The 27,458-nt window shown below is 37.2% G+C and overlaps 1 protein-coding gene across 1 annotated transcript; it reads right to left on the bottom strand.

The window, feature by feature from the left end:
• Window positions 1–1,431: 1,431 nt before the first annotated feature.
• ZGRF1 (zinc finger GRF-type containing 1) lies at window positions 1,432–27,348 on the bottom strand. Its single transcript, XM_049815329.1, has 29 exons — window positions 27,259–27,348; window positions 25,946–26,026; window positions 25,745–25,825; window positions 25,580–25,636; window positions 24,934–25,119; window positions 22,401–24,567; window positions 21,994–22,076; window positions 21,222–21,302; window positions 20,611–20,784; window positions 19,816–19,921; window positions 19,623–19,729; window positions 19,263–19,413; window positions 17,637–18,295; window positions 15,969–16,107; window positions 15,248–15,432; window positions 14,610–14,797; window positions 13,865–14,004; window positions 12,569–12,715; window positions 10,354–10,468; window positions 9,267–9,526; window positions 7,897–8,056; window positions 7,151–7,228; window positions 6,122–6,269; window positions 5,008–5,135; window positions 4,559–4,682; window positions 3,943–4,119; window positions 3,692–3,826; window positions 2,769–3,030; window positions 1,432–1,949 (listed from the first exon to the last, which is right to left on the bottom strand). Exons 2-29 carry the CDS (start codon window positions 25,964–25,966, stop codon window positions 1,834–1,836), a joined length of 6,375 nt encoding a protein of 2,124 aa, XP_049671286.1. The 5' UTR covers window positions 25,967–26,026; window positions 27,259–27,348; the 3' UTR covers window positions 1,432–1,833.
• Between the last annotated feature and the right edge of the window lie 110 nt (window positions 27,349–27,458).

Genomic DNA, 27,458 nt, shown 5'->3' on the forward strand with positions numbered 1-27,458 from the left:
TTTTTAAGGTTGATCTAATAGGAGCATAGAGCAAGGGTCTGTTTCCCAAAGGCAGCCTCTGCAAAAGCACCTGGACAACAGCCTGAAAAAGCCCTCTTAGCGTGACAGCTAAGAATGCAGATAGGGTTTCAGGCAGGTACCAAACAATAGCGTTTGCCTTTGTTTCCAAACACAGCAATGAGGTGGTTTAGGGTTTTTACACATCTGTTAGCCATTGGGGACAGCAGAGGTGAAATTAACGCCGAGACACTGACACACACAATGCTCTTGTTCCTACAGGTGACAACTTTTATACCGGTTAGTGGGACTTGCTGTCCAGCGTGAGCTGCCACTTCTCAGGGACAGGAACGCTGGGTTACGCACGGCTCATTAGGAAAGGTAAGTGCCACGCTGGGGAAAGCAAGTTCTACAAGAACCGTGGCCTTTCTGACAAACAGCAAGAAGGTGTCGTTTTATGGCTGGAAGAATACACTTGCACATCACAGGCATAATCTACATGTATTTTCAAGGTAGGTACCAATGAATCACTAGGAAACAGCCACCATCTAGGATCAAAACTAAAGCCTAGCTGAAATCCAGTATCCTCTCACTCAACCATGAGTCATCAAAACACTGTTAGAAGAAACAGTTAAACTCCACCAGAGAATATAGAACTTGTCCTTCAGCAAGACTGTTCCCCACCCCCTGATGGCGAGGCAATGTCCTTCCCAAAGGCTGCTCGAGCTACAGCACTGACCCTCACCTCTAAAGGGTGACCCAGGGCAGCTAGGGAAGATTCCTGGTCCGATTCACTAACCGATCCACTCCCACCCCACACACATTTACTTCCATAGCAAGAACCTCAATTAGCTTCCTAAAGATAAGATTTCCCTCCTTCCTCCTTATCCCCACTCCTTACGTCATCCTGGGCTAACCAGTCCCATTATCAGCTCACGTGCTGCAAGTGTTCTGAAGTTCAGTGTTCCCCACAATTCTGATTTCTTTCTGGGAACAAATGCATCACTGAATGCAACAAGCTCCTCACCAGGTGATTTATTGCGAAGCTGCGTAAAAAGAAAGCAGAAAATTACTTCGAGTAACTTCAGCGCTATTGGGATCCAAGCTCTCTGGTGTGCCTCAGAATCTTCTCTGGAAAAAGTTTAACAGCATCTAGAAATTTTACGATGTCCATACTTAGCCCACGTACATTAACCGCTGAGCCTCCCCTATACACCTCTGAGACAGCCTACGGACAGGCTTGTGCCATGGTAAAGATGATGAACTTTTTTTCTTGTCGGAGAGTTTCTGACACAACAGCAGTCCAAACCAAAATCATTCCGCTTTTTTGTAGTTTCGAAAGAGAGCTGAGTGATCTTATCCTAAAATCTGTAAAAAAATCTAGATACAGGTCAATCCGGTTTCATTTTGTTTTGTTGACATTCCAGGATTTAATAGACCAAGGAGACGTAATTTTTCTTGAAGAAATTACTCTATGTTTTAGTTATCCTTTTAATTGTTTTAGCCATGCTCCTTCCCAGATGTCACCCATTTGTAAATATGCAAGATGACAGAATTGTTCTAAGAGATGGTGTTACGTGTGTATCTCATCTGAAGAATAATGAAACACTAATAATACAATTAGGTACTTTGTAAGCATAAAAGGATTTCAGTTATCAAGCAGATAAAGTTACTTTATTCATTTTTAGTCATACAAACAAGGGTCAAAACAGAAGGATCAGTGCACTGAGATACAAACAAAAATTTCCCACATTAACTATAAATATTAGATTTGCCATCCTTCTGATAATTTTTACACATGCAATTCATAATTTCTTCACAAAATAGGCACACATTTTATTTTTCCTTTTTCATATTCTGTTCCTTTTCCTTTCGTTTCTCCAAATAACACTTAAGAATGTTGTTTAGCTGCTGCTCACACTGGCTTACATGTTGTAATCCATTTTCCCATCCTAAAAGCAGCAATAAACAGGATAATTACATCTTGCTTTACAGCATCCATGGTGTAATTAGTCTGTGGTGATACAAGCATCTTATTTCCCCAAGCCTATCAAATGGCTATAATATTTCTACTTTGAAAATTGTTCTTCTTCAGAGTCCAACTTTGATGTCAACCAATAGGTAAATAAAATGATTACTCTTTTGGTACCTATTCTTGCAGTGATTCATTACCAGCTGCTTTAGAGACTGAGCGCTCCCTGTGGAGTATCTGCTAACATGAGGCCCTACCCCCTCCCCTACCTGTCTCCAATAGCATTGGGTTTTTTTCTAGCAGCTCAAAATTTATCTTCCAAAACCAAGCCTCTAGTTGCAGAAAGATGCTATGCATTTTTCTCTCCTTTATTTAAGTACTACCTATTCAGAAATACTGCTGTATAGAAGAATTTGTTTGTAACTTGTTTCTACCCAGGTCTGCTACGTAAAAGCAAACTGTGAAAGGACTAGGAATGCAGCAATGGGTTTCAGCTCTCCTTACTAGCGTGCTCTTTGTGTAGCTATCTGATGGCATCAAAAGAAGAAAAAGAAGTCCTGTTACTGGATAACAAACACCCTTCAAGTATAAAACCAGTTTGCAGATAACACTGCAAACATGCAACTCGCACACTTGCGAATACTTGAATTTTCCTGCAATATACCAAAATATACTGGTTTATATAATATGCATACTATATACTTTATATGTTATATAGTTTATATATGCTATAATACATAGTTTAATTAAAGAAGATGAGCTGCATGGTTTCAGAAATACAGGAGAAGAAAATAATTACCTTTGCAGTGATGAATTACTCTTCCCCACAGTCTGTTCCTACTTAAACAGGCCAGATTTCCAACAATCAACAAATGCCTCTTTGCTCTCGTTAGTGCAACGTTCGTTCTCTTTTCCGAGTCTATGAACCCGATTTGTCTTGTTCTTACACATGACAAAACAATGATCTCCTTCTCAGCTCCTTGGAACGCATCTACAGTGGACACCTGGACAGCTTTAATTTCAAAAGCCTCAGAGTGTACGCCACTAAGCAAATTCTGAATCTGTAGACAAAAGGAATACAGATGGTGATGAGTTATGCTACTCACAGTCAATCACTTGTTTTGAGCAAACACACTCAACAAATCTGAGTCTACACAAAACGCAAACTAAGAAACTAGAGGGTATGATGACAGTAAAACCTCAGCTAATCACAGGAAAATGCTATGCAACGAACCTGTATTTGACAAAACGCTGGCGCATTCAGTGTGGCAACCAGTACTTTCGCTTACTAATCACAGCAGCCCATGTCATGCCTTGGATGATGACTGGGTGAGGTACAACTGCAACCTTGCTAAGCAGACACCTCTGTTACCTGTCCTTGTCACACATACCAGTTTGTAGCAGCCCCTGATTTCCTTATGAAAATTATATACTATTTAATTTGCCAATTTTCTGAGTGTCCACATGGAAGGAAAACAAATGGAAAGTTTGGGTTTTTTAATCATCTGCTTGAATGAAAAGATTTTGACTAATTTTAGAGGAAAAAAAAGTAGATTTTAATTTTTTTTAAATAAGAAAGAGAACTTATGGTAAACTCTAGTTTACCTATCCAGCATTTGTTTCTCACTTCTTGTTGACTCTTCCTAGTTGAAACGGAGCCTATGTTTAGAATAAACAAATACATTTAAGAAAACTGTTTTATTGATGATACATTACACAAACCTTGCGCATCTGTGATTTATAAAGAGTAATCACACCAATTGCAGATCCTTCTATTCCACTTGCAATCAAAGACTGGATGAGCTTGACTGTAAAATGAACTTCTGCCATGTTATAAAAGCTGTTGTCTCTCTCAATCTGAAATTAGGGAAGGAGAATTCCAATTTAGCTCTCACAAACAGCAGAATGCAAAAAGAAACAGAACAGAGGAAAAATTACAATATTGACTTTTTAAGAAATGTTTAAAAACTTACTTGCTCCACTCCATTAACACTATAAAAACATAGCGTTGGAAGCCAATCCAATAGAGGACTTCTATCTTTCTCAGAAACACCATCTATCAGATTTCCTTCATAGAACAGCTCGTTGGCTATGGCACTAATAGCAGGGTGACATCGGTACTGTGTCCGAAGAAGTATTGGTTTATGTCCCTAAAGAAGTATGATATAGAAAGTGTGACTAAGAAAAAGAGTAACTAAATATTTTGCAATGCCACCTAGGTCAAACAAGAAATAAGTGGAAACAATTCCTGCAGTAAGCTGCCTTAACCTTCATACACTCACTTCAGCAAAAGTTAGAACAAATACTGTAGCCCCCGATTCTTTTACCTGGATTGAAAACTGCACAAAAAGATCAGAAGGCAGAATCTGTTACTGTTTTTCAGTCCATTCTTGTTTCACATTTGTTATACTTACAAATTTCCCTGCACTGTGAAAATAACATTTACAGAGAAATGCACTAGAATGCTTAATTGAAAAACAGGCTGAAACACTGATCCTCTGACATCTAAACCAGAACTTTTTTAGTGACTTCAGTGGACCTACAATTTCATCCTCCCTCTTTGCTAAAGATGTGGTTAGTAGTACATACCATTAAGCAAAGGCGGTCAAAGAGAGTCTGCTCCAATCCCTTTTCATGAACACTCTCAGACCCTTGAATAGTTGGTGGTAATTGCTTAGGGTCTCCAACAAGGACTAGCTTTTCACACTGAAACCTGAATAAGAATGTTTAAAAAAAAAAAAAAGTTCTAAAAAGGATGTCAGACTATTCATAACAAAAGCATGTGTTGTGTTTATATATCACAGGTTGCTTTCCAGGCTCCCTTGTCCATCACCCTCTTTCCACAGTTAAAATAATATGGTAACTTAAGGAAGGCACCTAAGAGCAGGCCTCAATTTAAAATTACTCCTCTTCCTTTCTAAGGTGAGACCTTGGAGTTCACGTTCTTAAAAAGATGTGCAAGCTTGGCAATTATTTGAGGTTGTGTCACTGCTAACTAAGAGTTATTTCTCTGCTGAAACACAAAAGGAAGGCTGTACCTTGCAATAGGAAGGAGAGAAGCAGGTTCAGTCATCTGACTGCACTCATCCAGCATCACTACAGGAAACTTAAGAGTATTCAGACAAGGAAATGGGCAGGCAGCACAGGTCACTCCAACCACTTTCACCTTCAGTATTAGTGAGGGGAAAATGGGCAGACAAAAAGTTAAGATCATTTAATAGTCAATCTCTGTGCAATACATAACTATAGCTGCGGCGGCAGAATACACCTAAATTAATTTTTAGCACTTCTACTACATGATGTGTCATGCTGGTTTGGTCTCAAAAAATTATATTCTAACTTCCAGTAAAAGGCCCTGTGCATGCACGGAGATGGATCCAAGGTTACCATTTCTTATGCTTGCGGTGTTTATACATTAGAGCCATTCACTGATTCGTGTATTTTAAGACCAGATCTGGTCTGGTACAGAGAGAGTTCAGATTACACCTCCAAAACCTTCTGATCCCCAGCAGCAAAAGTGGCAGCATTGACCACTGAGAATAAGCACAAGAAACAAATTGCTCGGATCTGCTTTGTTACAACTGCTCTACAACAAGAGGGGATTTTTTTGAGTCTAGGACTGAGGAGAAAAGGCAAATAACTGGAAAGACCAGAAATTGAGAAAATGTTTCTACAGAAAGTAGTAATCCTAAAAGGTAATACTTGGATGAAAAGTTACTTAAAATACATTTGAAATCCTCTTGGCAGTTGATACTCAACTCTAGGATAGATTTAGCTCAGTCCTTATCTTTTGCCTTTATGAGTATAAAAATTTTAGTTTCAAGGTGACAGTGCAGACTAGCTGTGCTCAGAGATTTTTCTCTTCCCAGCGTGTAAACTAGATTGGTAATATTAAATCAGATTGCAATGAAGTTCAAAAAGGGCTTCTGATCACTAAACAGGAACTGCAAGTTCAACTCAGCGAAGTCATACACAGGTAAAACACTAAGCTATACCTGTGGAATCAAACCTATCCTAGTCTTAACATTCATTTTATTTTTCAAAACTAGGAGCTTGGCAGGTGTGAGAGGGGATTCCCAGTTTCTGTTTGCTGGGCCTTGCAGATAAGACATAGCAAATCCCCGCTTTCCCATCCCGTCATTTTGACTGTACCTGTTGCAGTATAGTTTTATTGGTCCCCAGTTTATGTTGCTCAATACTCTTCCTTACGTATATTTTTTCAGCTGGAGTTAAGTCTTCTTTCATGAGAGCAAGCAGCTCTTTTAACTGCTCATTTTCATTTCCTGAGCCAGCATGTAAACTTCAAAAAGATTTTATAACGTGCATTACAATGATTGAAAATAACAGTGCTTTCAGTGTTCGGTGAACACCCAATATAGAAAAATAATCATACATGACAGAACTTTACAACAACAAGTACTAACCTATCCCAAATCCAGCTGAGATAGACTAGTGTAATACCTGTTTTAAAACAGATCTTTATTCTACCAGCTCAGACCCTACCACCCAGCCAGAGACATACATGTAGTAAATAACTTCTCCAAGTACACAGCTGATTTCAGAGTGGAGTAGAACTGAGAAGTTTTTCATTCTCATACTATTTTATACCTTTGGTATACTACTGACACCAAGGAATGCAAATCTAATCTTTGTTCATCTTGAACTTTACTTTGTTCTCTCAAATTGTGTTGAAAGTACCATGCACATTACTTACTTTTAAGTAGTTAAAGGACAAACCCCAGAACACTATAGCAAAGATAACTGCGGTAAGTAGTACAGCATTCGTGAGTTGTTACCATTAATTCTCCGCACATTAAATTTACGATTACTTCCTCCTAGTTCTTATCACTACAGCAGTACATATCTATTTCAAGTCTGTCCACTTTGCTTCTCCTCCTTGTGTCCCCAAATCTGTAACTGCCATTATTCTGGCAGTTTTAATGAGAAGTCTACTACTTCCCATTTAAAAGCATTAGCTCTATTCAGCAGCAAGTGACATTCCCAAATCAAGGTAAAATTTCTCCACCATGCGGGGGCGGACGCAGGGTGACGACAGACACAACCCTGAGATAGGCATATTACAATCACATTTTTAATTAGTTCAAAATAGTAATTTTACAGCATGCATACTATCATGAATCTTAGAATCGCTATAGATCCCTGAAAGATTAAGATTCTTACCTATGGGGAAGAATTGCTTTGGTGATTTTCCTAATACTTCCCACTCTGATAAAATCCTCAAATCCAAGATCAAGTAGACTTCAAAGAAAAAGAGAAGATACATGTTACAGAAATGTAAAAAGGAATTTTGAAAAATTTAGAAGTGGTTCTAAAAAGTCTAACAGACACATCAGAACACTGAAGAACACAAACTTCTGTGATTAACCAGATGAAGTAACTCGGGCCACAATTCAAGTAAATCAAAGGAAATTACCTCATCATGATTTGTCTCAAAAACGCTTAATGGCTTTATGATTCTGCTTTCATAAATAGTCTTCCATTTGTACTTTTCCTTCCTTATCCTTCCAAACCATGAATTGTATTTCATGTTAGCTTCATGCTGAAACTTCCCAAGTCTGACTCTGACTCTCCCTCTCTATCCCTCCCTCCCCTACCCCCACTGCTACTTCCAAAAGATTCCTGAGCAATACTACCTTCTGTTGTGATGGATTTTAATAGTAAATCTGATGAGACTAGAGCCCAATATTAGTCTCATGTAAATTCATGCAGCTAACCTTACAGTCTTCTAACATACGCATGCTGTACAAAGGAGCAAGGGTAAAATTAAAGCCTGTGTGTGACACTTTCTAGGGAAAGAATGCAATCTTTTTGGAGTTTTACACTGGAAATATCAACACAATTATCTTTACCGTATAAGTGCATTATTGTTTTTGGAACAATAGTCTGTAAAAATCTCAGTAACCTACCCCAGCAGTATCCTGTCAACAGCAACGTTAGTGGAAGAAGCAATCAGAAGTTTCCATGGAGCTGGCCTTAGACCCTCCATAGCTTCACTGCTTTCAAAGAGCTGGACTAGGAACAAAATCACAACGGACAGCAAATAGCTCTTTCCAGCCCCAAAAACACCTGGTATTTTGGAAGAAAAAGCCAAAGTTACACAGGGAAATTTTCCAGAAAGTACACTTCTAATCAATTGTTATAACTTAAGTTTATCTTATAAAATATTATGCTGGGATTCCCGTCAAAACATTGCACGTGCTTGCTTCAGCAGCTCTAAGTATCCAGGGGCAATCAGTTTCTTACACTTTGCATTTACTGCCTGCAGTAAGTTTACAAAAAACTACAGAAGAGGGGAAGCTAAGTATTTTTCCTAAATTTTCTCATTGAATACATGCATTACGTGCTGAGGAGTCTCATCAACACATTAAAATAATACAAGTATCTGCATGCACATCCCTCATACCATGTCCTCAGGTACACAGTAAGGAATTTGGGAGATAATTATTTTGGAATGACTAATAATTTCAACTACATTAATGTGCCTGACAGCCTAACAAAAGCTCAGGCAATTTAAGTCTAGTGATATCTGTACTAAGAGTGTCATTATTGTCAACGTATTTACTTTGACAGGATCTGAAAACTCACGTTTATGGTAACTGCTTTTCAATACTGATTTAAAAAAAATAAATCTTTGAACTAAGAAGTTATTAGCCTTTTTGTACATGTCAAAAAGGGATAAAACAAAGATAGAAGAAAGTAGAAAACAGCAAGGAATAATGTGTAATAGAAAAAAAAATTATATGATAATTTAGCAAAGCTGATACATGACAAAAAGTGGGTTTAATATGAAAATAAATAAGCAGAAGACAGTAAATAACTCTGGTTTTGTGTAGATCTTGCTAGGAAAGAACTCTGTAAAATCCTGCAAAAGGCCGAATGCAAATTCAAGGATCAAAAGCTCTCTGCTGATAGAAAGGATGTTATAACGTCAAGGTCATTATCAGAGAGGCCTCATCCAAGAAATGAATTTTCAGGAAATGCATAGAGTAGATGAGGACAGCAGCGTTACAAAGGAGTATAAAAGGATATTCCATACACAGAGGCAGTTAATTCAAGCTCATCTTTTGTGCTACATTCAAAATAAGTCAACATTTACCTAGACATAACGATCTCCCTTTAAGTCTACCTGGAACTGTAACTATATGCTTAAGAAAACAAGTTTACTGTTTCATCACTGAGAGAATTTAGGGATTTTTCACTAACACTGGCATCACATATTAACTAGAATTTTGGAAAGATACAATAGCAGAAAATTTCACAATTATTTGCTTCATACCACGTATGATTGTGATAGGGAAGTTCTGATGTTCTTCCACTGGTTTGATATTTTCACATGAGGTCATCATTTGAGCTATCTGAATCAGTGATGTAGCTTGATCTGGGTTCAATGAGAATGTTTCAATCATCTTTTCAGCTAGTCCCATTGCCACTTCAGTACTGACAGGTCCATACATCATTGTGCGTTTCAGACTGATGGCAGGTGGAATAAATTTTGTTTTGTTGACTCTATTAGTAGCATTTTTAGAATCAAAATTCCTAAGAAAAACACAATGGTCAAAAGTTGCAGTATAATACTGCATATGTATAATTTGTATCTCATAGTTCTGATACTCTTACTCACCCGACATTGAAATGCTGAGGCTTTATGATTAACAGCTGATGTAATTAAAAGTTGCTGCCCCCTGCACCCTGACATACATCTGGGCTGTATATTCCTACCCCTTATTACTTCCCTGGGTGAAAGCTGGATCATATGAAACAGGCTTTTGGGTTTTATCATTCTTGCTGTATGTTAACACTTACAGTCTGACTTACTCTAAGGCCATGAGACTGACAGAATTAAGAGTGGTAGAAGAACATAGAGATAGCAGAGATTCATTTAATTACTTGTTTTATACAGTGAATCATAAGCAGCTCTTGGAAATATCCCTATATTGCTCCGACTTGTTGATAAAATATTTTATTTTTAGGTTTTGTGTCAAGTGACTCTAAAAATTGGGAAGGAAAAACAGTTCCACTGAACCCCTGTGAAGCATATACATTAACTTAATACAGATCAGTCGGTGACTGCACTATCAGTCTAATGATCATAATAATGCCCAATATTAATCTCTAGGTTGTAAAACATGGGCTGCAGGTAAGTTTTAAGGAAAAAAAACCCCTTACAATGGAGTTAGAGTGAAGCAACCGATATATTTTCATTTCTGCATAACTAAAAGTTGCATTGTCAACAGTTCATTTTCTGATTTTAGTTTTCCTCATCCACTTTTTAGTAGGGCAAACTCAATGGTACTTTTGTTGTGGTTTTTTCTGTACCTACTGACATATTCTATATTCTCAGTATCACTGAAACCGTAACTTACATTTTTAGTAGGTATGGTACTAGTGGTAATGTAGATGGATTGAAGTGCTCCTCCATATTTCTTAAAGATGTAAGCTCACCACTAGCATTACAAACCAGCAAGGCATGAACAAACACTGAAAAGGGCACAGAAAAATAAAATTAGAAAAAAATTAAATTAGCCAAAACTTCAAATCAGCTAGAAAAATGAATTACAAAATGCCAAAAGAGTCATTAGCCTCCTGTAACAGAAGCCAAATTAACCCAGTTACCATGTCTGACTGAATATTATAGATGAGAAGAAACCTATTAGCCCTTCTTTTCAAGGTGTGTTATTTTGAAGTATTTGTGATTCCAACATTAGAAACCTTCTGGAAAGGAAGCTTAGATAAAAATCCTTACTCATTTTAGAAACACTCGAGGTATTTAGAAGGCTTTGGAATTTAGGAGGTGAATTTTCTAAGTAAACTGTCTGTATCACAATAGCTAAGCAGATGCTTTCTTAAAAAAGACTGGAACATAAGAACAACTCCAATGGGCCAGACTCAAGTTCCATCTAGCTTATTTCCAAAGTGTACAAAAGTGGATGCCTAGGGGAGGGTATAAGAACAGAACAAGTATTCAATTATATTTTTCTGTATTCACTGCCAGTTTCCTAATGTTCTGTGGCTCAGGGATCGCCTAAGTAACAGGTTTCTAATATGTTTAGTAACCCACATACCTCTATTTTGCTGTTGTTTATCGCTGCCTACAACTAAACATTACTTAAAGCTTTATTTGCATATAACTTAGGGGTTTAGATTTGTAATGGTTATAGAATTATGAAATAATCCGTATTTATGATCAAAGAGTTAGGACCAAAAATTTCCTAAAAAAAAATCAAAATGCTGTGATTCAACAGCATTAAGACTGAAAAACTATATATTAACTCTTCCAGACCCTGACTGCTCAGTAGATCCAGTCCTGCAACTCCCAGTCAGGGAACAAACAAAACTTAATCTCCAATTGCATTTGAAGCCCATGATTTTGACAGCATGTATGCCCACAAAGAACTTGTGTGCCATTCTGTATTTTTTTTCCTCTCTATTTTTTAGGCCTCTGAATGTAATTCAGAACAGTTTGAGGTAGACTGACTGAATTGTGCTTTGCAGGAACTCTCTCCCTACTGATTACACAGAAAGCCTAAAAAGACTAATTTGTTAACTTAAAACACTCAACTTAGCTGCTTAAGGTTAAGTGCTATGAATAAAGCCTTTAGTGATCAAGCACACAATTTTCATATTGCATTAAAAGAAAGTAAGCAGAGGTATATTATTACTAGCTCCAGAATGACTACATAATGCATTCTTTATCTTTTTCTTTAAAAAAAACCACCAAACAAACAAAACTTTAGCTCAATTCAAGAACAAAAATAAAAAGCTTTAGCATTATGTTTGATGCAAAACACACACATTTTGATGACAAATGCTGCACATTTGTCATTTTTCTGTGACATCTATAGCAGGCTCCCACTGTTTCTCTCTGCACTTAAGGCCTGCTAACCTTACTGTTTCCAAAACAGTGATGACAAAATATTACAAAAATACCCCAAACAAAAATGTTAAAACCAAAAAGAAGGGTAGCTGCAACTTAATTGGGAACAGCTTGCTAAAGAATAAAAAGGTCAGCAGTTCATTAAAAACCATCGATGCTAGGTTTAGCTATATATTGTTTTTAAAGTACAATGATTAAAATCACTAAAACTACACAGATTTGCTTTTACTGAGTCTGGAGGCACCAATTTTTTAGTCATTCTAGACTGTAACAAGGGCACAGAAAGGAACATCAGGACAGCCAAATCAGATTTAATATGTTGCTTTTTATATAAATATAAATTTTCCATCGTGAGTTTTTTGGGATTTCTGTTCGTTTGTTTTTCAAGGACAGTAACAACAAATTCCTGTTACCTACACTCTGACAGTCAATTTGCATTCTGTATTATATTATTTACTATATTATTTATATTACCCTCATTTCTTCATCACCCATTTAGAATTTCTTACCAGCTACTTTGCAGGTTTAATTGCATTAACTACTCATGCATTCAAATTACATATTCAAAAATAAAGGAAAAGAAATACTATGAATAAAATAATGTATTAGATTTGATAAATTCTAATCTCGTCCTTCATTGCTGGCCAGATTTTTCCCTCAGTAGTTGTTTCCCGCAATTCTGAGTTATTTGGTGTAGAACTCACTATTTGATCGCCAGTTTGAGGGACAGTAACCTTTCAGTGGTAGTAATTCGACTTCATTGTTGGAGGATGGTCCAAAGAAAGCACTACATGCAATGAAAGTATCAAGAGGATCAAAGTTCAGAGTCTTCGAAACAACCCAAATATCATCTGTCAAAAAAAACCCACAGAGTTCTCATAAGCTTCTACTGCTGTTTTTTAAAGAAAATGAAGCTGGACAAAATACCTCAGCATTTACTATGCTGCAAATTAAACCACCGCTAATGTGAAAGCAGGGGGTATTAGAAAGTCCTAACTAAGTGTTAATTCAGTTCTAAAAGAATGAATATGTAATTTGCAATTCTTCTAGTACTTACTGTCTGAAATTGATGGTAACTCTAAAGTTCTCTCCTGGTGCACTTAGCAGCAATTGACTTCTGGCAAATCTGAAGTATTATCCATTTTGAGAGTATTTGGAACAAATCACTGAAGAACACTACAAATCTAGCGAACTACACTTTTGCCAAAGAACAGCAAGTACTGAAATAAATGTACATTTTCCCTTCCCTTTCAAAACCAACACATACGGGAGCCTGAAAATGTTCTGTTTTATTTAGCACAGCTGATGAGACTAAAGCTCACTACACTATTCGTATATCATATATTGCAGAGCACAGCAAGGGAGACTTCAAAGTTAGGAGCAATAATATGTATTTGCCTGTAACAAAAATGATAAAAAAATTATCATACACAAGTAAAAGTTTTGCCCATGCAGAGCTTCAGAATTTATAGTTACAAAACCCTGTTTTGTTAGAACATTTCAGTCTGTACGTAAAGTGTGCACAAACACGTTTGCTTCTGCCTAAATTCTTTTGTATCATTTTGAACAGTAAAGTGAACAAAATATAAAAATATGGTATCAATTAAAAAATTACTGAAGTGAAATGAACTATTGAGAATATCTGGATCAAACCACTGAATGTCCTCCAACTTTGTGACATTTCAGTGATTTACATCAAGTTTTCCTTAAATATCATCTGCTCGAATACTGGGCTTTCCTGAAATGTCACGGTTCAAAGATTTAATACACTCCAAACCCAAGGACATGGAATTCATATATTTCTCTAAGGTAGTTGAATGTTTACAAGAAAAGATGAATTCATGAGACACTTCACTGCCTTTCTAGAACGAGAACTGAATGATCAGGGTTGCCAGGAGTTGTAAAACAGGATTCAGTTTTTCTCTTCAGATTACAAATTAAAACTTTAAAAAGGCACAACATGACATGGACAATTCTTCTGATGCTTAAGATTTGTTTACCTTTGCTATAGAGAGAATAATGCTCCTTTCTGCTCAGTTTGAGGTATAATTTGGTTTTGGAATCGCCATCAAACCTGGCAGGTATATTCATCATTTTCTTGAACTTCCTACACCGCTGTGTTTGAATTTCGAAGGCTTTCCTGTTAAATTGCAATTTTAAGAAAAAGTATGTAAACAATTGGCACATTTTGGATTCACCATCAAAAATAAGAAAGCTCTACAGACTGGACCAAATTATACAGCACAGATCTTAGTGGTTGTTCATCATCTTGCATTACCAAGTTTTAAATACACATACCTTCACTGCAAAATACTTCTCTCATATTCAGCCATAATTAAAATGCTTCCCCTACAGTTAAGCAGCACAGAATAGCCTTTGATACAACTTCTAACATTAAAATTGGAATCACCAAGAGAATAAATCAAATTCTCTCATGCAAGATTAAATGAACAGTAATTCAAATGCAACAATCATAAGGAATTTCATTAAGCAGTTAATCAAGTTGCTGGTAAGCAGTGTTGATTCTTGCTGAAAAGAACGCAGACCTGAAATGCCATTGCTGTTAATACTATTCCTTCACTAATGTGGCTTTTACATTTCTACACAGAACTGTAGCCTCTTTAAACATACTTAGTGAAACTGTCTGCTGTTAAATGCTACTGAAATCCCGAGCTACTGGAACATTTATAAATAATCCTGCAATTCACGTAGCACTTGTGAAAAGTGCATAGTGTTTCAGAATACCTCACCAAAAGCTGGCATCCCTCATAGAGAGAAATCTTTTGACTTCTGAGGTATGTCCCAATACTCTTTATATCATGAAGCACTACACTAGGTCTGGATTTTATCTGTGTGGGGTTCACATCTTCTATCCACTTGAAAAACGAACACTGCTCAGCTTTTGGGGCATCACAGGTATAGAACAAACGACCCTAGGGAGGGAGGGGGGGAAAGAAGGAAAAGAAAAAAAAGATGGTCAGCACATTAAAACAAACAATTAAAAAAAAAAGAAGCAATGGATCAGTGGTCACTGCTATAGAAATAATCAGATAAACACCTGTGTTTTCACTGTGTTTCACTGAAAAACACAAGTGTGTTCCCAAAACTGTCAGCTCCTGAAACCAGTGTGTGTAATCATACCTGACAAAAATCCCTTATAACCTAGAAAATTATAAATTCAGGGTTTTCTCTCTACAGATATAAAGCTGTTTCTGTATGGAAAAAACTATTACATCAACAATACTGGACACTAGTGGATACTACAACTCACCTTAAAAGGGATCTCTATAACACATCACTTTAACCTGTAATTGTTCACACAATATGGTCTCTATATGCCAAACTTAACACCCCAAACTGCAAACAAAAGGAATAAACAGCACCTTGTTTTGGCCTTCTTTTTTAACCGTAACAAGCTTAGCAGGATGCATGTGATTGCAGAGTGGAACACAGCTTTCTTTGCTCTCACTTTGCCCATCTTTTAATGAAGTGTGAAATGATGTATCCACTTTTGAAAGAGCATTGTGTAATCTTTGTGACAACTCAAATAGCATTATGTTTAATTGCTCTTGACATAGAGAGGAGAATAAAAGAATAATTAGTACAGCCTTAAAATGATTACACAAGTACAGAACATTCAAACAAATACATTTTCATTTCAAACTTTCAATTCCAAATCTAAATCAAAATATTTAATCTAAGTCCTAAAAGAAACCATGTGACCTGCAAAATTCACATATTGCACATGCAATTAATTTGTTCTAACTGCCTTGGCTTTCATTCAAATCACATTTAAGTATATGACTCCAAACAATCCAAACACTAAATAACCGGGCAGGGGGGAGGCTTAGATAGGAATCCAAAGACCGGTAAACAGGCACAAGGTTACATAGTTGAACAGAAGCATACTGGTCTTTTGGTTTGCCTTTGCAATTTTGGGTATAGACTGAATATATTTCAGTATATATATCCAAAACCAAATGCGCACAGTTGTTCCAATAGCTGATGTTGACTATCTCTCTCCTTCTCATCCTGCTTTGTGAAGCTTCAGAAATACGCTGTTTAATAATGACAGCATTTTACATAGCATGGTGTTAGACATACCTGTCAGAGCAGCTTTAAATATCTGTTTGTAGTGAACATGCGACTGAAACACAGCTGGTATGGAAACCTTTCTTTTAGCAAGATTAGTATATTTTACTTTATCCACATTAGGAAAAGACAACTCAGAAATCGTTATGTCCTACAAAACAGAAAAATAAACAATTAAAACTTGCAAAGCCCCAAATGAGACAAATTTTGATAAATGGCTACTGTACAGATAAGCCAAAACCTATCAATTTTTCTTCTCTTTTTCCTTTTTTGCTTTTCTGTATTGTGTCTCATTAGTAAGTACAACTAAACAGAAAAAATTCAGGGCCACATTCTGCAACCAGAAGTTTGAACATGAAGACTGTCAATAAAGAATCAGTTTTCTAAAAGCAAAATACAAATCCCCTTCACCACAAATGTTTGCCGGCTTTGTTAACCGTAAGTACAGGACCATGTATACAATCCAACTGCCAATAGGAGTAAAATTAAGTACACCTGGAGCTATAGCATAGAGCTTGGACTGCCATTTAGGATGTACAATGAAGTTAAAATTTGCCCCTTGACAAACAGCCTGCATTTATAGTAACATAGACAATACTTTCAAAGGCTTTAGAGTAAATGACATCATTCAGAATCATGTTTTCAGCCCTAGACATGGGAAGGAGCACATAAACCCCTTTTTTAACACCATTTCTGAACAGAAATAAATCCATCAGATGAAACTATAGCAAAGGTAGTACAAGGTTAGGGAAGGAAGAACCAGACTAGAGAGCTTTGGAGGAAAGTGTGCACACCACAAGCTATCCCTGTGCCTGCCATCCCAGCTAGTCCTGAGGAGATGCTTCCATCTACACTGCAGTGGGCAACATAATGATAACTCTTATCATAAGCTTTTTAACATGCAATATACATGGATTTTATATATATAACACACACAATGTGTATACCAGTGTGTATATGAAATACACTAGTTATTTCCCCACCTCTATTTCACATGAATATTTTACTGTACAGTTGTAAAGAACTAGAAAACACAGCATACTAAGTTTGTGTCAAAAAAAAAAGAGGAAAATCTAACATTTTCAATAACTCTCAAACACAGCCATTTGTTGACTTCAAACTTGACTTGTGGTTGGTTTGGGTTTTTTCCCAATTTACTCCATTAAGACAGTCTACTGGTCACAAACAGCTGTGCTAATATTTTAGGTGCTTACTCAATGCCATAACTTACTTTTCCTCAATTAAAACTAAAGAAATTTAAAATACTTTAAAATCAGAGACTATGCTTTGAAGCAAGATACGGGTGTTCATTAAAACAATGCTGATTTCACAATTAAGAAAAACACTTCTTGAAAACACATTTGTACCAATTATAGGTGACAAAACAGCCCAACAGCTTTTATTTCATCTTCCTGCCATCAACATTCAGATTAAAAATCTAAATCTGGCACTATGTGTGCCAAGAAATTACCTTTACAAAGGATTAGTCACGGCACTTAAAAAAATACATTAACGGCTGCTGTTCTGTAGCTGAGACTCTTTTGTGTTACTACGTATGTAGAAACATTTCATCCAATCATACTGATAATATCTTGCAGGAAATCAGATAAATGCAGTTACTTTGTCCAGAAAAATGTGTTTCTGTCACTTATAACTGTATTTGCTTGAACAGTTACACACCTGGAAGTCTCCTGTTACAGTGTGGCAGCTCAGATGACTTAACACCTTTTGTGTTGCTTCAGCCAAAGGTATCTGACTTAAGTGCAGAGAAAGTAACTTCCTCTCTGAAATCAAATCTCGATTGCTGGTATTTACACGGCATTTACCAAGCATGCTCTTTGCTGTCAGTAGAGGTGCAGAGCCGGGAGCACTTTTATTCACAGCACTGCTCTCTCCTGTGTCACCCAGCAGCATTCCAAGGATGTCCTCAGAACAGATGTCATCAGTCACTTCCCCATCATTGCTGTTTTGAGTTATCAAGTCACACTGAGTACTGTTTTGGTATTTTAGCCACTTGCTTTGTCTATATTGTGCAGTCACATTAGGGAACACTGGTTGTACGGATTCCCTTTCTCTGTCTTCCATATATTCTCCAAACACAGAGGTTTCATAATTTCTGTCCTCAGGGCCAAAAGCACTAATAGGAAATACCGGTGACTTGTTGCCTAAATGGACTGCTGAAGAGCCAAAAGATCGCTGGACCTCCTCTCTGTCAGTTGGATAAACTGCGTCAGAGATCTTCTTAGTGGCAGGAAGAGTGACAAACGGAGTTCGTGTTTTAACTGTGGGCTTGAATCTTGAGAAGTTGCCTTCCTCTGGATCGCCGGGTTTCTCTTGTGCTGTAGGGCAAATACATCTTACAAGCAACTTCTAGCACTTAGGGATGGCACATTAACTTCAGAGGTACAAAAAACTAAGACAAGCAAAGAATTCCAAGTTTTTCCTTTTACATCCTGTCTTCTAATGGGCAAGCTCTTTGTATCATGCCTCTGCAGTACCACACCAAATTTCCATACAACATGAGTGATTTCAACTGCGATTCTTTTACTACTTAAATCCCTATATTCAGAACGCATTTCTGTAGGCATGCTACTTGTATAAAAGAAAGTGTTTGGTAGAAATTATTTAAGCATTATTGTGTTTTGGAGGTCATTAATCAGATATTCTTGGTAGGTCAGTCACAACTGCCAACTGGAAAACAAACAGCTTAACATTTGCTCCTTTTTCCAAAAAGATCACCCACAAAACTGTGTCAATTAACGTTAACCAATGTGGATAAATAGGCTTCCAGTACCACAAGCACCCTTTTGACTAAATTCACTATCAATAAGAAATGACAATCATTGATAGGTGTCAACTGGAAGGGGGTCAGAGGACAGCTGAATATGGAAGAAAATTAAAAGCAGGCAAATAAATGAAAACATTAGTATGAATTAGAAGCTTAGGTTACAGCTGTTTTTTCCCCCGAACTAGAAGCTGATTTTTCTTTATAAAAACTAAATCACTCTTCCGAAGTCTCTTTCAGGAGAATATAATTGGGGCAGGGGGCAAGACATGGAATTCAAGGCTAATTCAGCTGATTTGGAAAACACTGTTTAAAATTGTGCTTAAAAAAAGTAACACATCCCCCTATGAAAAATGTGTGACAAACACACATCCAACTCTGTAGTTACCCAGACATATCTCAGTGTATTTCAGTGCCCAGGGTAACTGCCTTTTATAGTGCAACTGACTGTGCTTCAAAAGTCCTCAAAGATTTTCTAGCAAAACTATTGTAAAGTGCAATTATAAACTGTAATTTCTTACTGAAAAAAATTTCTGAAAGTTCTGGTTCACTTGGCAAGATCCTGTGTATCAGGGGCTCCTGTATGTCTCTGACAGTTTCCTCACTTCCTGAAGCTGGAGAAATTGTAGACTCTGGATCAAGTGAGGAAGTCAGTTCTGCTGATGAAATCATCTGCAGATGACGAATTAACATGTCAAGTGAATGACTGGGAAAAAACCTTAATTATAGCTCTTTTGTCACTATTCTTTCTCTCTCATCATTCTAAACAATTGAAATGTCTCTCAGAGTTGAGATTAAACAGTTTCAAAAATAAGAAATTGCTACCATGAACACACAGGAAATAAAGCCAAAAATATCTAGAAGAAACAGTCAATTCACACCTTGTCAGGTTCCCATGAAGTCCACTGCGTTTGTCTCAAATCAGAACATGAAGGTGAGCCTGACATTGTCCGTGGTAGAACTTCAGAATACACATTCATTGCCAATACTAGGAAAAATAGGTAAAGGACAGAAGTCATGGGGAATAATTGTTCTGAGGCCAATCACTGCCATTCTACTTTTACTTTCACTTACAGGGCTGATCTATTCTTGACTCTTTAATAATGTTAGACTTCTTTTGAAAATTTCCTTCTCTGATAAAGTTTGTATCATCCTCATGAGGACTTCTTGAGCCTGGAGACTTTACCAAAAAAGTATAAACAAAAAACTTGTTAGAAATTAAACTGTTTATCCCCTATATAACTATTATCTTTGTGTGACTCATTTCTAAATCTTATTTCTAGATACAATTCTTCAGTATCTCTAGCCCATTCTGGAAGTAAAATAATGAAATATCAATTTTCTTCCATTATTTCAAATACTGAAATATATACTGCATTAGAAAAATATTTCTTTATTTAACACCGCATGTCATGTGTCTTTGCATCCAGGAGGAATAGCATCATAATCCAAGTAAGTTTTAACCCTTGCTTTGGAACTCTCTAACAATTATATACCAAATTTCAAATGCAGTTGACGTGAATATTATACTGCTAACACCAGGAAACAATCATAAAAGCCCTCTGCCACTTTTCTCTAGAAATCTCTCTCTGTTTTCTATTACACATTATGACCATGTACATTTTTCAAAGTGAAACTGACCAGAGGAAAAAAAAACAAGTTACATCTTGCAAATGCATAGTACTATGACAAAGATGAGTAAAAACAATTGTCTAACTGCAGAGTTTTAACCACAAAGCACTATATTTGACTCTTAGTGATTTTGATATGATTGTAGCGTTCTAAAAATGACCTCTCTTTTATCCTACATTTATAGGATACTTGCTTGCACTAAGGTTAGTAAGAATAACTTTGAAAAAAATGGTTTACCTGTCTGAAGTCAGAAATGACATACTTCCTTGAAAACACAGGTGACAAAAATCTTTTGACTGCAAACTCCATATTATCTGGGTACTGCTGCCATCCTAGCTGTGAGCAGGGAGCTCTCAACATTATCTCACTAGCTGCTGATCCCTTTACTTGGTGCCCTTGAAACACAATAGGCTACACAATATATTGGAATCATCATTAACTGAAAATAAGTAATGTTCTGGAACTATCTACAGTCAATACAAGTATTTTTCTTACACACAACAAAAATAATGTTTTGGAAACTGCAGAAGAGGAAAAAAAAAAATCTATGCTTTTCTCTTTCTTTTGCACTCCTGCAACTCAGCAGCAATAATGTTTTTGCACAGGTCTGTCAACAGAAAATCGATATCCTGAAATAGTATGTTTAGTCTTTTTGTATTGTAAAATTTGAGTTAAAAACTCTCAGTGGAAAACTTCCCACACAAATGTACTAAAAAGCAATGAGAAGCCCATTATGAGACTGGTTAAATATTTATTAGGACATCTTGTAATATATTGAAAACAGCAAACCACTGACTTGAAATTTAAGAAACACTATTCATTATACTTCAGTTCTACAGAAACTGTACCTTTGGTTGGCAGTCAATTGTCCTAGGGTCTCTCTGGGCCACTGTTATTGTTTTCTGTAATAAATTGTCCACACAGTTGGGCTGCAGAAGACAAGTATCAAAAGCTAATTACTCCAACAATTTAATAACCATTTAAAGTGAAAAGTTAAGCTACGAAATCTCTTGTATTTATACAAGAGAAAGCATTTTAAATTACAGCCTTTTTATTTAGAAACCAGAACAATCCTTAATAGGATAAGAAACTAGGTTTGCTTTTCAAATGGGACAGGAAAAAGAGAATAATTTAATCTAAAATCTTTCTTTCACTTTGGATGGATTGAAAGAAAAAGACCACCCATAGCATTGGACAAAAATCAATGTGAAGCATGAAGCACAAACAGATTTGCAAGTATATTTCAACCCAAGTGCTAAAATTCCTAGGACAGCCACGCATTCAAAAAAAGATAGTGAGATAGTGAAAGAACAGAAAAAATAGATGGTACAAGAAGATGGGGTAGGGAAGAAGTACCAGACATACTAATGACATTAAACATAACTAAGTACTACAATTTGCATTAAGTTTCTTGTCATACATTAGGCCCCCTGAACATTCATTGGCAATAGGGTCTGCAAGAGGACATCTTCTCTTTACTATTAGCTTCTTACTTGATGCCTCTAAGCAATTTGTAGCTCCACGTCCATAGTTTCATAAACCAAGAATTTTATTCAAGAAGCCTGGTGGAAAATTAATTCATCTTGTACAGATAGATATATGTAGTCAAAAATTGGTTACCATAAGGCCAGAAGAATCAAAGTATGAACAGGAAGATGCCTGTATACTTTCCGAGTAAGGCATTTCTGTAAACTGTTTTATAGCTACAAGAGATGGAAAATCATAATAAGTTACAGTTATAGTATTCTTTTTACATGAAAACATCTGAATATTTACCGGGCTTGCAAACCTTACCCATGCAAATAATTGTACAGTTAGGATTTAACTGAACTAAATCAAACAAAGACACAGACTTGGAGCCCGCATTGTTGCTTTAAACACTAAAAATTGCATGAGGGAACCTTTATAACACATCACTCCCCAAGTATGGTTTCTGAATATGAATTGTCCAACAGGAGATATAAGAGTACATAAGTCAAATAGGCAGAATCATACAGAATTCACTGTAAAATAGCAGCTGGCCTAACCTTCATCTTTCACAAGGGGTTCAAATATCTCTTCAGAAGTCTCTGCTTCATATAATACACTATTATTTTCCTCTATATCTTTTAAGTTTTCTAATGCTGTACTATGTTGAGTCGCAGCTCTTAGAAGAGCGATATTTTTTACAAAATCAGGAAGGTCTGATGAATTTTCAGCCATTGCTGTGCATTTCAGGCAATCCATTCCTAATCTTTCACCTTTGCAGGCTTCATGAAAAGCATTTATGCTCCCTGCACTTTCAAACTCGGTTTCACCTATTGCCGTTTCCTCTAGAGGTGAATGGCCTTTTCTTAAAGGATAGATAGAATTTCTGGAAATGAGAGTATCTTCCTTATGTGAAATGCCAAATACCTTTTGATGGCCTTCTGTGATATATTGGAATGAGCCATAGCTAGGCTCTGATTTTTGTGACAAAGCCAGCAAAGGACTACCTGGTTTAATGTCATCACTCCTAGTACCCCAGAAGTGTTCTAAATCAACATCTGGGGATTTCATGCATCCAAGCTGTACAACATCTTCTTCAGTCCTTTTGTCCATTGCAGAGATTATTGTGCTGGCAGAAATACATGAAATACTTTCAGTTTTCTCAAACATACTAGTTTTAGGGGGACATTCATTAACATTTGTGTCACCAGGCAAAAGATCAGAGTGCTTGCTCTTTATCCATGACGTGCCATCAATGGTATGAGCTGCACAGCCGTCAATATCCTTCTTATTGTTTGTGGCTTCAATACTTAATTCTCTTAAATTGTGTCCATTTCCCAAAAGTTCCACTTCAATTCTGGTCTGGTTTGCAGAGTCTTCTGCAGTTCTCCCTGTATCTCCAACATCGTTGTCACAAAGCTGAGATGGTATACCCTCAGTGCAGTGATTTCCACCATTCTCTCCATCTAATGTTGAACATTTGACTTCTTCGTTTTTACTGTGCATCACTACTTCACAGCAAGAATGAAGTCTCAATGCAGCATTTTGTGCTACATCTTCTCCCTTTAAGCAATGTGGACTTTGTGAAAGCATGTCTCCTTCAGTGAGCTTATTCACATCTCTTTCACACAGGTCTTCATTGTCCATGTCATTAAAATCAAAAGCCTCCATTAGATTAAAGTTAACCTCCATCACCTCTTCATCTGGACCACAGTCTTTGCCATGCGTACTTAATTCCTCCTTTACAAATCCAATTTTAGTCAATGTTACATCCACAGAGAGCTCCTGGTCACCTGGTATTCTTTCTGAATTTTGTCTTGGCTGAAGCTCACTTTGTAACTTCACAGATGAATCCTCCCTGTATCTGGAGAGATTTTTTTCGAAGGTGATTGGACTTACTGAACATGAAACATCACCTGAGGATAGGACAAACTGACTGTCACTCATTCTACTTAGGGTGGATTCAGGTAGGAAGCAACTATTTGTATTGTAGGGATCTTGTAAGTCTTGACTTAAAGTATATACCTTTTTGTCATGTCTCTGTCCTGTGACTTCTTTATCATGAGGTTGTTCAGCTGAATTTAGAAACATTTCAGCATTCCATTCTTTTATATCATTTACAGTTCCCTTCGTAAAAGGCAGATGCTGAATATTTTGAATGAGTCTTTTGGCAGGGTTGCCTGAAAAAGCAGGTAGGATTGTGGGTTTTTGTCTGTATAAACTATCTGCATTTTCTGATGCCTGAAACCTAAAAAGACATTCTGTGACCTCAGACGATGTTTGATCTCTGCATCCTTGTGTTGGTTTAGACTCCAAAAGAGCTATTATCTGTGCTGTGCTCCTGATGTTGCATGACGCTGCCCCATGATCAGCTGTCTGACTACTAGATTTGGCGTGCCCAGTAACTGAAGGAGATTCTGGCTTCACAATGGACCGATCAGAGTTTTGCCTCTCTGTCTCCTTACATCTGCCAAGAAATGGAGCTGAAAGCAGTGATGAGAGAGACATGTGTTCTCCATCATTATCCATACACACATCTTCATGAAAGTCTGCAGATAGATTTGTTTCTGCATCCTTCTTGCAAATTGTAGAAAATAACGGAGAGGTAACATAAAAATTGGATGGAAAAGTACCCTGACAATGCTTAGATAAAGGCAATATTGTTGGTTTTTGTCCATCTTCCATTGTTGATATTTTCTTTTCAACTTGCCGTGGCCCTTGGAAACCCTAGGGGAGAAATTGTAAATTAATTCTACTCAGAAATCAACTTCACGTTTTGTAATTAAATGCTGAAAACAGGGCATGCTCCATACAATATATTCTGATCAAGAAGCACATGACAATTCCACATGTGTATAGGCATGATCTCAAGGCCTTGCGATTTTTCACTGCAGCCTTAGCAATACCAATCCTGCTAAACCAAAGAGATTTAGTAGACTCTGGAAAAAATAGCTACAGGTAACACATTCTGGCTTAGAGTTCCAAAAAACCAGGAAGACATAATCTATATATTTACCGTTCATTAAAAGATGTGCCTTTTGTGTTTTAAAACACATGTTAACATCAGACATAACTTTTGAAACAAAGACATACCATAAACTTCCGTTTCAAGCCAACAGACAGATGTCTTAAAGGCAGAACACCAGATTTTACGCCTTTTCTATCCACTGCTGGCGTTTCTGCTTTTCTTGGCTGATCTTCAAAACATTTTTCATTAACTTTTACTGCTTCAACCGTGATCAAGTATCGTTCACTTTCTAAATTATCTCCAACATTCACCTAGAAAAGAGAAAGCACCAGTGTGTACATAGTAGTGCTATATAAGAAAAGGTAAGAGTCTTCTAAATAAATATAGTCTTGTAAATACTTGTATGTAAAAATTTCAGAAATCTACACCCAGTATATCACAGCTGCCATATGAATACTTAGATTAAGATATAAATATATGAGGAAGCATTAGCACTTAGCTTCAAGTTATGCTTGTTTAATACATCACTGTAATACACTGCTTTTACCCCAAGGGAATAAAACTCCATGAAACCTCTACACTGGTTCCAGAAAAACATTAAGACTTATCAATAAAGTTGTTTTTGCTTTCCATTATTTGCATTGCAGCAGTCTTCCATATCCACAATAAGAGAAAGTACTACCTTAGTTACCAAACAAAAGTTTGAAATGCTTCCTGAAACACAAACCACAGTCAAGAATAAAAATAAAAAACACTCCGAAAAAAATATACCTGAGATTTTATAAAAATACTCTCCAAACATTGTCCTTTATCATCAAACAAGATAGCCTGCAATGAAAAAATAGAATTTTAAATAACTAATTTTATTTCACAGATCAACTAGATTGCCACTGACAGTCCAGCAGTAGCAGATGATATTAAATCAGAGTTGTTCACCTTATTTCCACCATTTCTAATCCTCAGAATTCCATCTTGCCAGGTTTTTGATTTTTTCATTTTTTGGTGAGTGTATAATACCTGTTTTAAATGTGTAAGATGTTGAAATAACAATCAGTAAGAAAATGTTTAAATAACAGAGCAGCTACAGTGTCTTTTAATGTATTTCTACTTAATTGTACACTGTTAAAAATCACTTACAGTAAATTCTTGAGAAGCCATTGCTTTGGCAAAACAGTCATCCAACAGCTTATTTCACAAATATTCACATCTTCATACAGCCTGAGAGAAAGGGAAATGTTCAGAATCTACCAGAGTTGTGAAGGACATGTGTTGACAAAAAAAATAGATGTCAGTTCATTATTTTTCCCCCCCCTCAAAAGAAGAAAGCTAGATGCAAGACAATGTCAAAACAGTGGGGTACAGCTGATGTGGGCATTTTGAAGAGAAACCTCAAAGATAATCTAACAGAAAGGCTAGTGGTAAAAAGTGGCTTTTTTATAGATGCCAACATATTTTCTAACTTTCACGGGAGTTCACTCATTTAAACAAACGGCTGACAACTCTGAAAACTCCAGTGATTGTATTGCTGTTCAGAATTAACAAATTATCCTAAACATGTTTACTTGCAGCAAAAAAATACCACAGAATCTATTAACAGAATAATTTTGTCACAAGTTTATTGACTCTGGACTTGGTCATGCATGCTTAATTCACGTTCAAGATTACTGACTCTCAAAATCAGTCACCCATGCAGTCAAGCCTCTACATATTTAAAGTTAGATTACAATAACTTTTAAAATAGCTTTTGATGATGAAACCAGGAACAAATCATTACAAAAGCAACTCATCTCCAGAAGCTGTGAATTATTGTTGTACGTACTGGCTTATAATATTTGATCAGTACTGCCATTTGCATCTGCGTTTAGAGAGCTGCACTTGTGACCTCAGTTCAATCCGTTAGCAGCACTGCAACGAAAGCGATCACAAGAGACAAACTAAGATTGCCAGCTCCTCTTACACTGTGGGTTAGTGAGAAACAGTTTATATTAAGAAGGGAGAGAGATTCACGCTGTTTCTAACAGCTGCCACCTTCTTGACAGTCCCCCGATGTTTAGTAAGGTGCGAAACTCTGGAAATGGACATGCTTAAAGGACACAGAATTAGTCCTTTAGCTATTAAAAGCAGCTGGATGAATGCGAACACTATAACTCGGCACGGGGCGCCATGGGAACAGGAATAGAAACGCTGCTACCACACATTCACACAGATCTGCTACATCCACCTTCCCCACACAGCCGAGGCAGGCTCGGTAAGCCGTTTTTAGCCCATTAGCCACAAACATTTCCCTCAGCACGGCGGCGTTAGATCCAAGTCCGGGGGCTTCCCAGAGTTACAGGGAGCGCGGCCCCGCCGCAGAACCTCGCCCCTCGGGGACACCCGCCACCGTTAGCCGACCCCCCGGAGCTGTCGCTCCGGTTGAGGGCCCCAGCGAAAACTCCGGTCCTACCCACCTGTCCCGGGCGGGCGCGCAGGATCATGGCGACCACTGTCACCGCGCTCCCTCCCCGCGTTCGAAACTTCCCGCCGCAGCCCGCGCGACGTCACAGCGCCCCGCCGACAGGAGGAAATCACGTGCGCTGTGGGCGGTGCACCCGCTGCCGCGCTGCGCATGCGCGGGCGGCGCCGCGGGGCTTTTCTCCCTGCGGGGGTC

The sequence above is a fragment of the Accipiter gentilis genome, chromosome 12 (genome assembly GCF_929443795.1).
Source record: "Accipiter gentilis chromosome 12, bAccGen1.1, whole genome shotgun sequence".
Classification (NCBI taxonomy): Eukaryota; Metazoa; Chordata; class Aves; order Accipitriformes; family Accipitridae; genus Astur; species Astur gentilis.